The sequence below is a fragment of the Narcine bancroftii genome, chromosome 8 (assembly GCF_036971445.1).
Source record: "Narcine bancroftii isolate sNarBan1 chromosome 8, sNarBan1.hap1, whole genome shotgun sequence".
NCBI lineage: Eukaryota > Metazoa > Chordata > Chondrichthyes > Torpediniformes > Narcinidae > Narcine > Narcine bancroftii.
The window spans coordinates 60,203,686-60,218,448 of NC_091476.1; the positions used below are offsets into that span (position 1 = coordinate 60,203,686).

General features: G+C 54.8%; 1 protein-coding gene across 1 annotated transcript in view; it reads left to right on the forward strand.

The window, feature by feature from the left end:
* Positions 1-3,360: 3,360 nt before the first annotated feature.
* Positions 3,361-14,763, forward strand: part of LOC138742023 (mucin-2-like) — a 39,524-nt gene continuing 28,121 nt past the window's right edge. The window contains 7 exon segments of the mRNA XM_069896215.1: positions 3,361-3,364; positions 5,848-6,166; positions 6,552-6,802; positions 9,544-9,609; positions 11,294-11,348; positions 13,308-13,647; positions 14,009-14,272. Of these exon segments, the coding sequence (XP_069752316.1) occupies positions 3,361-3,364; positions 5,848-6,166; positions 6,552-6,802; positions 9,544-9,609; positions 11,294-11,348; positions 13,308-13,647; positions 14,009-14,272 (1,299 nt within the window).

Sequence of the window (14,763 nt, forward strand, 5' to 3'; positions counted from 1 at the left end):
CACACGTCCTCCCACCACACTCCATTCAACAAACTCCTTCTCCCACATTCCCTTGCATCACACGCCCTACCACCACACACCCTACCACCACATACGCTTCTTCACACTCCTTCTCCCACACCACTTCGCACCATACGCCCTCCCACCACACACCCTCCCACGACATTCAATTTGCCACACTACTTCTCCCACACACACTCACACCACACACACTCCCGCCACACTCCCTCACACCACACACACTCCCACCACACGCACTTCCACCACAAGGACTCCAATAACACTCCCTTCAAAACACTCCTTCTCCCACACTCCCTTGCAGCACACGATCTCCCACCACACTAAATCTCACAACACGTACTCCCACCACTCGCACTCCCACCATACTCCCTTGACCATACTCTGTCTCCCACATTGCCTCATACCATACGCCCTCCCACCACATGCCATTTTCCACACTCCTTCTCACACACGAACTCCCGCCATACCCCCTCCCACAAGCCTTCCCAGCAAACTCCCTTTACCACAAATTTCTCCCACATTCCCTCACACTAAACACACCCCCTTTCACATGCCCTCCCACCACACATCCCCCACCACACTCCATTCAACAAACTTCTTTTCCCACATTCCCTCGCACCACACGCCCTACCACCACACACCCTCCCACCACTTACCCTTCATCACACTCCTTCCCCCACACCTCCTAGCACCATATCCCTCCCACCACACACCCTCCCACTACACTCACATCACAACACTACTTCTCCCACCCTCCCTCACACCACATGCACTCCCACCTCCCACCACAGTCCCTCCCAGCACGCACCCTGCATGCAATCATTCCCCCGCAGACTTCCCTTCACTAACTTGCACCACACTCTTTCACAAAACAAGCCCTCCCATAACGCGCCTTTCAACATACTCTTTCTCCCATTCACTCGCACCACATGCCCTCACACCACACTCCATTCACCACACATCCTTCTCCTATAATCATGCATCACATGCCCTCACACCACACACCCTCCCACGACACTCCTTTCACCATACTAATTCTCACACACACACTCACACCACACACACTCCCGCCACACTCCCTCACACCACACACACTCAACCACACCCCCTCCCACCACACACCATTCATCACATTCCTTCTCCCACACCTCCTCGTGCAACACACCCTCAAACCACACTCCGTCCCACAACATTTCCTCCATCACACTCCTTCTCCCACACAACCATGCCCCATTCACCACCCCACCACACCCTCCACCAAACTCCTTCTCCCATACTGCCTCACACCACCCGCATTTCCAACACAGTCCCTCCCACCACACACCCTTCACCGCATTCCTTTTAGCATACTCCTCCCCACACTAAATTTTACATCACTCCATTGCACCACATGCCCTCCCACCGCACACCCTTCATCACATTCCTTCTCCCAAACCTCCTCTCAACACACGCCCTCCCAAGACACACCCTCCCATCTTCAGTCGCGTGACCATACAACTTCTCCCACACTCCCTCACATCACACACACTCACCCCACAGTCCCTTCCACCACACACCCTTTACTGCACTCCTTCTACCACACACCGCCACACTCTAACTTACACCACATTCCTTCTCCCACACCTCCTCATACCACACGCCCTCCCACCAAACGTTCTCCCACCAGACTCACATCATGCACTCCTTCTCCCAGTCCTCCCCACAATATCTTACATCACACTCCCTCGCACCACACATCCTCCCATCACGCTCCCTTCACCATACTCTTCCAACAGTCACGTGCACTTAATTCCCTCCAACCACACGTCCTCACACAGCACTCCCTTCACTACACTCCTTCTCCCACACTACCTCGCATTATACGTCCTCCCACCATGCACCCTCTCACCACCAAACTACTTCTCCCACACTCTCTCACATCACACGCCCTCACACCACACACCCTTCAACACACTCCTTCTCCCACACCACCTCTCACCACACGCCATCCCACCACATGCAAACCCGCCACACTCACTTCACCACACTACTACTCCCACATCCCCATACCACACGCAGTCCCACAAAAGTCCCTTCCACCATTCACCCTTCACAGCACTCCTTCTCCCACACCCATCCCCACACTAACTACACCACACTCCCTCGCACCACATGCCCTCCCACCACAAATATTTCATCACACACCTCCCACACTCAGTCGCACCACACATCCTCCCACCACAGTCACTCCCACAAAACTCCCTTCATCACACACCTACTCCCACACTCCCTCACACCTCATGCATTCCCAACAAAGTCCCTTCCACCACATACCCTTTACCATATTCTTTCATCCACACTCCTGCCCAAACAAACTTACACCACACTCCCTTGCCCCACACGCACACCCACAACAGTGCTTACCACCACAACCCCTTCAGCGCATTCCTACTAGCAAACTACTCCCCACACTAACTTTTGCATCACTTCTACACACGACAGGCCATCACACCGCACACACTTCATCACGCTCCTTCTCCCAAACCTCCTTCCACCATACACACTCCCCCCACAGTCCCTTCCACCACACAAACTTCACCGCACTCCTTCTATCACACTCTGCCCCACACTAACACACCAAACTCGGTCGCAGAAAACGAGCTCCCAACAGACTCCCTTCATCACACTCCTTCTCCCAAACCTCACACCACAATATGTCCCACCTCACCTCTTCTACCTCACTCCTTCTCACACACGATCTCCCGCCACACACCCTCCCACACAAACCTTCCCAGCTTCCAGCACACAACATTCAACAAACTCCTTCTACCACACTCTGCCCCTCACTAACTTACACCACAATCGTTCTTAGAAAACGAGCTCCCACAACACTCCGTTCATCACACTCCTTCTCCCACATTCCATCACACCATACACCCTACCACCACACAAACTCCCACCACATACCCTTCATCAAACTCCTTCTCCCACACCTCATGCCACCATACACCCTCCCACCACACTCACATCACCACACTACTTCTCCCACCCTCCCTCATACCACAGTCCTTCCCACCACGCACCCTTCAGGCACTGTATCCACCGCAGACTTCCCTGCACTAACTTACACGACACTCTCTCGCACAAGACCTCCCATAATGCGACCTTGACCATACTCTTTCACCAACTCACTCGCACCACAAGCCCTCTCACCACACTCCCTTCACCTCACTCCTTCTCACACAATCACTTGCATCACATGCCCTCACACCACACACATTCCAATCACACTCACTTCACCACACTCCTTCTCCCACACTTCCTTGCAGCACACAATCTCCCACCACACTAAATCCCACAATGCGTACCCTCACAACTCGCCCTCCATCCATACTCCCTTCACCATACTCCATTCAACAAACTTCTTTTCCCACATTCCCTCGCACCACACGCCCTACCACCACACGCCCTCCCACCACTTACCCTTCATCACACCCCTTCCCCTACACCTCCTAGCACCATATGCACTCGCACCACACACCCTCCCACCACAAGCCTTCCCAGCAAACTCCCATCACCACAAACTTCTCCCACATGCCCTCACACTAATCAAACCCCCAGCACATGCGCCCCACCACACGTCCTACCACCACACTCCATTGAACAAACTCCTTCTCCCACATTCCCTCGCACCACACGCCTTACCACCACACACCCTCCCACCACACACCCTTCATCACACTCCTTCTCCCACACCTCCTCACACCACACACCCTCAAACCACACTCCGTGCCACAACATTTCCTCCATCACACTCCTTCTCCCACACTTCCTCGCAACACAAACCCTCCCACAACAGTTCCTCCACCACACTCCTTCACACACGCGTCCGCCAACACAATCCCTCCCCCACAAGCCCTCCCAGCAATCTCACATCACCACACACTTCTCCCACACTCACTCACACTAACCACACTACTACCACATTCCCTCAAACCACACGTCCTCCCACCACACTCCATTCACCAAACTCCTTCTCCCACATTCAGTCACACCACACGCCCTACCACTACACATCCTTCCGCCACATTCCCTTCATCACACTCCTTCTCCCACACGTCCTTGCACCACACGCCCACCCACCACACGCCATCCCACCACACTCACTTCACCACGCTACTTCTCCAAACATCCCTCATACCACATACACTCGCACAACACACCCTCCCACCACAGTCCATCCCACAACACTCCCTTCAACACACTCCTTCTCCCACACATCCACGACCCATTCGCACTCCCACCACACTTCCTCCACCAAACTCCTTCTCCCACACTCCCTCACACCACCTGCATTCCCAACACAGTTCCTTCCACCACTCACGCTTCACCGCACTCCTTCACCCACACTCCTGTCCAAACTAACTTACACCACACTCCAACGCACCACATGCCATCCCACTGCACACACTTCATGACACTCCTTCTCCCACACTTCCTCGCAACACAAACCCTCCCACAACAGTTCCTCCACCACACTCCTTCTCACATACGAACTCCCGCCACAACCCCTCCCACCACAAGCCTTTCCAGTAAACTCCCTTCACCACAAATTTCTCCCACACTACCTAAACACACCCAGTTCGCATGCCCTCCCATCACTCGTCCTCCCACCACACTCCATTCAACAAACTACTTCTCCCACATTCCCTCGCACTACACGCCCTGCAACCACACACCCTCCCAACACATACCCTTCATCACACTCCTTCTCCCACACCTCCTTGCACCACACACCCACACACCACATGCCATCCCATCACACTCACTTCACCACACTACTTCTCCCACCATCCCTCATATCACACGTACTCGCACCACACGCCCTCCCACAACAGTCCATCCCACAACACTCCCTTAATCACACTCCTTCCCCCACACATCCAAGCCCCATTCGCCCTCCCATCACACTTCCTCCACCAAACTCTTTCTCGCCACTCCCTAACACCACCCGCATTCCCAACACAGTCCCTTCCATCACTCACCCTTCACAGCACTCCTTCACCCACACTCCTGCCCAAATTAAGTTACACCTCACTCCAAAGCAAAACACGCCATCCCACCGCACACACTTCATTACACTTCTTCTCCCATACATCCTCCCACCACACGCCCTCTCACCACACACCCATCCACCACACTCACTTCACCATACAACTTCTCCCACACTCCCACAAACAATACGCACTCCCCCATAGTCCCTTGCACCACTCAAGTTTCACCGCACTCCTTCTACCACACTCCGCCCCACACTAACTTACACCACACTCGTTCGCAGCAAACGAGCTCTCATCACACTCCCTTCAATACACTCCTCCTCCCACACTTCCTCGTACCACAATCCCTCCCACCACACACGCCCTTCAACATACTCTTTCTCCCATTCACTCGCACCACATGCCCTCACACCACACTCACTTCACCACACATCCTTCTCCTATAATCACTTGCATCACATGCCCTCACACCACACACCCTCCCACGACACTCCCTTCACTTCACTCCTTCTCCCACACTCCCTGGCATCACACGTAGTCCACCACACTCCCTCGCACCACACGCACCCACACGACAGTCCTACCCACCACCCTTCACTGCATTCCTTCTACCAAACTCCTCCCCACGCCAACAATCACATCCCTCCTTTGCACCACACGCTCTCCCACCGCACACCCTTCATCACAATCCTTCTCCCACACCTCCTCCCACCACACGCCCTCCCACCACACTCACATCACCACTCTACTTCTCCCACACTCTCTCACACCACACGCACTACCCCCACAGTCCCTTCAACCACATGCCCTTTACCACACTCCTTCTACCACACTCCACCCCACACTAACTTACACCACACTCCTTCTCACACACGACCTCACACCACACCCCCTCCCACCACAAGCCTTCACAGCAAACTCAATTCACCACACACTTCTCCCACACTCACTCGCTCTAAACACACTCCCTCCACACGCCCTCTCACCACTCTCCCATCACTATACTCCTTTTACCACACTCACTCACACCACACGCCCACCCACCAAATGCCTCCCACCACACTCCCTTCACTTCACTCCTTCAACCACACTCCCTGGCATCACACGTTGTACAACCACAAGCACTCCCACCACTCTCACACGCACCACAAGCACTCCACCCAATCCACACTACTTCTCCGACCCTCACTCACACGACACGCATTCCCACCACATGCCCTCCCACCACACTCACTTCACCACTCTACTTCTCCCACCCTTCCTCACAGCACACGCACTCCTACCACAGTCCCTCCCACCATGCACCATTCAAGCACTCCTTCCCCCACAGAGTTCCCTACACTAACTTACACCACACTCTCTGAAACCACAAGCCCTCCCATCACACGCCCTTCACGATATTCCTTCTCCCACATTTCCTCCACCACACGCTCTTTGACCACACACCCTCACACCACGTTCCCTTCATCACACTCCTTCTCCCACACCTCCTAGTACCACACGCCCTCCCACCACATGCCCTTCACCAAAATCCTTCACACTACCTCACACCACACTCCCTTCCAAGACGCTCCCTCACACACCACACACTCGCACACACACACTCCCATTTCACTCCCTTCACCACACAACTTCTCCCACACTCCCTCACACCATACACACTCCCTCCACAGTCCCTTCCACCACACAACCTTCACCAAACTCCTTCTACCACACTCCGCCCCACACTAAATTACACGACATTCGTTCGCAACAAACGAGCTCCCACCACACTCCCTTCATCACACTCCATTTTCCACAATTCCTCGCACCAGAATCCCTCCCTCCGCACTTCCATCACCACACTCCTTCTCACATACGAACTCCCACCACACCCCCTCCCACCACAAGCCTTCTAAGCAAACTCCCTTCACGACAAACTTCTCCCACACTCCCTCACACTAAACACACCCCCATCACATGCCCTCCCACAACACGTCCTCCCACCACACTCCATTCAACAAACTCCTTCTCGCACGTTCCCTCGCACCACATGCCCTACCGCCACACACCTTCCCAACACACTCACATCACTACACTGCTTCTCCCGACCTCACTCACACCACATGCACTCCCACCACAGTCCATCCCACCACGCATCCTTCATGAAGTCCTTCCCCCGCAGACTTCCCTATACTAACTTACAGCACACTCTCTCGCACAACAAGCCCTCACATAACGCGCCCTTCAACATATTCTTTCTCCCACTCACTAACACCACATGCCCTCTCACCACACTCCCTTCACCACACTCCTTCTCCCACAATCACTTGCATCACATGCCTTACCACCACACACCCTCCCGCCACACTCCCTCACACCACACACACTCCCACCACACCCCCTCCCTCACAAGCCCTCCCAGAAATCTCCCTTCACCACACACTTCTCCCACACTCCCTCGCACTAAACACACTTCCATTACATGACCTCGAACCACAAGTCCTCCCACCACACTCCATTCACCAAACTCCTTCCCCCACATTCCCTTGCACCACACGCCCTACCACCACACACCCTTCCGCCATCTTCCCTTCATCACACTCCTTCTCCAAAACATCCTTGCACCACACGCCCACCCACCACATGCCATCCCGCACACTCACTTCACCACACTACTCCCACCATCCCTCATACCACATGCACTCTCACCACACGCCCTCCCACCACAGTCCATCCCACAACACTCCCTTCATCACACTCCTTCTCCCACATATCCACGTCCCATTCACCCTCCCACTACACTTCCTCAACAAAACTCCTTCTCCCAAACTCCCTCACGCCACCCGCATGCCCAACACAGTGCCTTCCACCACTCACCATTCACTGCACTCCTTCACACACAATCCTGCCCACACTAACTTACAATACAATCCTACGCACACACACCATCCTACGGCACACACTTCATCACACTCCTTCTTCCACACATCGTGCCACCACATGCCCTCTCACCACAATCCCTCCCACCGCACACACTTCACCATAAAACTTCTCCCACACTCCCTCACACCATACACACTCCCGCCACAGTCCCTTCCACCACACAACCTTCACCAAACTCCTTCTGCCACACATCGCCCCACACTACATATACGACATTCGTTCGCAGCAAACGAACTCCGACCACACTCCCTCCCACCACAAGCCTTCCCAACAATCTCCCTTCAAGACAAACTTCTCCCACACTCCCTCACACTAAACACACCCCACCACATGCCCTCCCACCACACGTCCTCCCACCACACTCCATTCAACAAACTCCTTCTCCTACATTCCCTCGCACCACACGCCCTATCGCCACACACCCTCCCAACACACTCACATCACTACACTACTTCTCCCAACCTCCCTCACACCACATGCACTCCCACCACAGTCCCTCCCACCACGCATCCTTCATGCAGTCCTTCCCCCGCAGACTTCCCTACACTAATTTACAGCACACTCTCTCGCACAACAAGCCCTCACATAATGCACCCTTCAACAAATTCTTTCTCCTACTCACTTGCACCACATACCCTCTCACCACACACCCTTCAATACACTCTTCTCCCACAATCACTTGCATCACATGCCCTCCCACGACACTCACTTCACCACACTACTTCTCCCACACACACTCACACAACACACCCTCCCGCCACACTCCCTTACACCACAGACACTCCCACCACAGGCACTCCCAACACACACTCCAATCACACTCCCTCCACCAAACTCATTCTCCCACACTCCCTCACACCACCTGCATTCCCAACACAGAGCCTTCCACCACTCACCATTCACCGTACTCCTTCACCGACGATCCAGCCCAAACTAACTTACAACACACTCCTACGCACCACACACCATCCCACGGCACACACTTCATCACACTCTTTATCCCACACATCCTGCCACCACATGCCCTCTCACCACACACACTACCACCTCACACACTTCACCACAGAACTTCTCCCACACTCCCTCACACCATACGCACTCCTGCCACAGTCCCTTCCACCACATAACCTTCACCGCACTCCTTCTACCACACTCCGCCCCACACTAACTTACACCACACTCGTTCACATCAAACGAGCTCCCACCACACTCCCTTCATCACACTCCTTCTCCCACACTTCGTCGCACCACAATCCCTCGCACTACACTTGCTCCACCACACTCCTTCTCACACACGATCTCCTGACACACTCCGCACCCAACCCAAGCCTTCCCAGAAAACTCCCTTCACCAAAATCTTCTCCCGCACTCCCTCACACTAAACAAACCCACACCACATGCCCTCCCACCACACGCCCTCCCACCACACTCCATTCAACAAACTCCTTCTCCCACATTCCCTCGCACCACACATCATCCCACCACATACCCTTCATCACACTCCTTCTCCCACACCTCCTCGCATCATACGCCCTCCCACCACACTGACATCACCACACTACTTCACCCACCCTCCCTCTCACCACATGCACTCCCACCACAGTCCCTCCCACCACGCACCCTTCATGCACTCCTTCCCCCGCAGACTTCCCTACACTAACTTACACGACACTCTCTCGCAGAAGAAGCACTCCCATAACACGCCCTTCACCATACTCTTTCTCCCACTCATTCGCCCCACATGCCCTCTCACCACACTCCCTTCACCACACTCCTTCTCCCACAATCACTTGCATCGCATGCCCTACCACCACACACCCTCCCACGACACTCACTTCACCACACTACTTCTCCCACACACACTCACACCACACACCCTCCCGCCACACTTCCTCACACCACACACACTCCCACCATACGCACTCCCACCACAAGGACTCCAATAACACTCCATTCACCACACTCCTTCTCCCACACTCCCTTGCAGCACACGATCTCCCACCACAGTATATCCCACCACACGTACTCCCACCACTCGCCTTCCCACCACACTCCCTTCACCATACTCCGTCTCCCACATTCCATCATACCATACGCCCTCCCACCACATGCCCTTCACCACACTCCTTCTCACACACGTCCGCCCAACCCATCCGCTCCCCCACAAACCCTCCCAGCAATATACGTTCACCACACACTTCTTGCACACACCCTCGCACTAAACACACTAGCACCACACGTCCTCCCACTACACTCCATTCACCAAACTCCTTCTCCCACATTCCTTCACACCACACGCCCTACAACCACACACCCTTCCGCCAAATTCCCTTCATCACACTCCTTCTCCCACACCTCCTTGCACCACACGCCCACACACCACATGCCATCCCACCACACTCACTTCACCACACTAATTCTCCCACCATCCCTCATACCACAAGCACTCGCAACACACGCCCTCCCACAACAGTCCGTCCCACAACACTCCCTTAATCACACTCCTTCTCCCACACATCCAAGCCCCATTCGCCCTCCCACCACACTTCCTCCACCAAGCTCCTTCTCGCCACTCCCTCACACAACCCGCATTACCAACACAGTCCCTTCCATCACTCACCCTTCACAGCACTCCTTCACCCACACTCCTGCCCAAATTAACTTAAGCCTCACTCCAACGCACAACACGCCATCCCACCGCACACACTTCATAACTCCTTCTCCCATACATCCTCCCACCACGCGCCCTCTCAGCACACACCCACCCACCGCACTCACTTCACCATAAAAGTTCTCCCACACTCCCACACACCATACGCACTCCCCCACAGACCCTTGCACCACACAACTTTCACCGCACTCCTTCTACCACACTCTGCCCCACACTAACTTACACCACACTCGTTCACAGCAAACGAGCTCCCAGCACAATCCCTTCATCACAATCCTTCTCCCACACTTCGTCACACCATAATCCCTCGCACTACACTTGCTCCACCACACTCCTTCTCACAAATGATCTCCCGCCACACTCCGCTCCCAACACAAGCCTTCCCAAAAAACTCCGTTCACCAAAATCTTCTCCCGCACTCCCTCACACTAAACAAACCCACACCACATGCCCTCCCACCACACGTCCTCCAACCACACTCCATTCAATAAACTCCCTCTCCCACATTCCCTCACACCACACGCGCTAGCACCACACATCATCCCACCACATACCCTTCATCACACTCCTTCTCCCACACCTCCTCGCACCATACGCCCTCCCACCACACGCCCTCAACCACACTGACATCACCATACTACTTCACCCACCCTCCCTCTCACCACATGCACTCCCACCACAGTCCCTCCAACCACGCACCCTTCATGCACTCCTTCCCCCGCAGACTTCCCAACACTAACTTACACCACACTCTCTCACAGAACAAACACTCCCATAACGCGCCCTTCAGCATACTCTTTCTCCCACTCACTCGCACCACATGCCCTCTCACCACACTCCCTTCACCACACTCCTTCCCCCCACAATAACTTGCATCACATGCCCTACCACCACACACCCTCCCACGACACTCACTTCACCACACTACTTCTCCCACACACACTCCCACCACACGCACTCCCTCCACAAGGACTCCAATAACACTACCTTCACCACACTCCTTCTCCCACACTCCTTTGCAGCACACGATCTCCCACCACTCTAAATCCCACCACACGTACTCCCACCACTCGCCTTCCCACCACACTCCCTTCACCATACTCCGTCTCCCACATTCCCTCATACCATACGCCCTCCCACCACATGCCCTTCACCACACTCCTTCTCACACACGTCCGCCCAACATATACACTCCCCCACAAACCCTCCCAGCAATTTCCCTTCACCACACACTTCTCGCACACACCCTCGCACTAAACACACTAGCACCACACGTCCTCCCCTACACTCCATTCACCAAACTCCTTCTCCCACATTCCATCACACCACACGCCCTACAACCACACACCCTTCTGCCACATTCCCTTCATCACACTCCTTCTCACACACCTCCTTGCACCACACGCCCACACACCACACGCCATCCCACCACACTCACTTCACCACACTACTTCACCCACCATCCCTCATACCACACGCACTCACACCACACGCCCTCCCACAACAGTCCATCCCACAACACTCCCTTAATCACACTCCTTCTCCCACACATCCAAGCCCCATTCGCCCTCCCACCACACTCCCTCCACCAAACTCCTTCTCGCCACTCCCTCACACCACCTGCATTCCCAATACAGTCCCTTCCATCACTCACCCTTCACAGCACTCCTTCACCCACACTCCTGCCCAAATTAACTTACACCTCACTCCACCGCACAACACGCCATCCCACTGCACACACTTCATAACACTCCTTCTCCCATACATCCTCCCACCACGCGCCCTCTCAGCACACACCCACCCACCGCACTCACTTCACCATACAACTTCTCCCACACTCCCACACACCATACGCACTCCCCCACAGACCCTTGCACCACAAAACTTTCACTGCACTCCTTCTACCGCACTCCGCCCCACACTAACTTTCACCACACTCGTTCGCAGCAAACGAGCTCTCATCACACTCCCTTCATCACACTCCTTCTCCCACACTTCCTCGTACCACAATCCACCCCACCACACTTCCTCCACCACATTCCTTCTCACACACAACCTCCCACCACACCACCTCCCACCACAAGCCTTCCCAGCAAACTCCCATAAACCACAAACTTCTCCCACACGCCCTCACACTAAACACACCCCCACCACACGTCCTCCCACCACACTCCATTCAACAAACTCCTTCTCCCACAATCCTTCGCACCACACGCCCTACCACCACACACCGTCCCACCACATACCTTTCATCACACTCCTTCTCCCACACCCCTTCGCACAATGCGCCCTCCCACCACACACCCTCCAACGACACTCACTTCACCACACTACTTCTCCCACACACACTCACACCACACACCCTCCCGCCACACTCCCTCACACCACACACACTCTCACCACACGCACTCCCATCACAAGGACTCCAATAACACTCCCTTCACCACACTCCTTCTCCCACACTCCCTTGCAGCACGCGATCTCCCACCACACTAAATCTCACAACACGTACTCCCACCACTCGCACTCCCACCATACTCCCTTGACCATACTCTGTCTCCCACATTGCCTCATAACATACGCCCTCCCACCACATACCCTTTTCCACACTCCTTCTTACACCCGAACTCCTGCCACACCCCTCCCACCACAAGCCTTCCCAGCAAACTCCCTTTGCCACAAATTTCTCCCACACTCCCTCACACTAAACACACCCCCTTTCACATGCCCTCCTACCACATGTCCTCCCACCACACTCCATTCAACAAACTTCTTCTGCCACATTCCCTGGCACCACACGCCCTACCACCACACACCCTCCCACCACATACCCTTCATCACACTCCTTCTCCCACATCTCCTAGCACCATACGCTCTCCCACCACACACCCTCCCACCACACTCACATCACAACACTACTCCCTCACACCACATGCACTCCCACCTCCCACCACAGTCCCTCCCGGCACGCACCCTTCATGCACTCCTTCCCCCGTAGACTACCCTTCACTAACTTACACCACACTCTCTCGCACCACAAGCCCTCCCATAACGCGCCCTTCAATACACTGTTTCTCCCATTCACTCGCACCACATGCCCTCACACCACACTCGCTTCACCACACATCCTTCTCCTACAATCATTTGCATCACATGCCCGCACACCACACACCCTCCCACGTCACTCCCTTCACCACACTAATTCACGCACTCACACTCACAACACACACACTCCCGCCACACTTCCTCACACCACACACATTCCCACCACACCCCCTCCCACCACAGGCATTCCCAGCAAACTCCCATCACCACAAACTTCTCCCACATGCCCTCACACTAAACACACCCCCAGCACATGCCGCCCCACCACATGTCCTCCCACCACACTCCATTCAACAAACTCCTTCTCCCACATTCCATCGCTCCACACACCCTACTGCCACACCCTCCCGCCACACTCCCTCACACCACACACACTCCCACCACAAGCACTCCCACCACACACACTCCAATCACACTCTCTTCACCACACTCCTTCTCCCAAACTCCCTTGCAGGACACGACCTCCAACCACACTAAATCCACCACTCATACTCCCACCACTAGCCCTCCAACCGTACTCCCTTCACCATACTCCGTCTCCCACATTCCCTCATACCATACGTCCTCCCACCACTCACCCTTCACCACACTCCTTCTCACACACGTCCGCCCAACACACCCCCTCCCCCACAAGCCCTCCCAGAAATCTCCCGTCACCACACACTTCTCCCACACTCCCTCGCACCAAACACACTTCCACTACACGCCCTCGAACCACACGTCCTCCCACTACACTCCATTCACCAAACTCCTGCCCCCACATTCCCTTGCACCACACGCCCTACCACCACACACCCTTCCGCCATCTTCACTTCATCACACTCCTTCTCCAAAACATCCTTGCACCACATGCCATCCCACACACTCACTTCACCACACTACTCCCACCATCCCTCATACCACACGCACTCACACCACACGCCCTCCCACCACACTCCATCCCACAACACTCCCTTCATCACACTCCTTCTCCCACACATCCACACCCCTATTTGCCCTCCCACC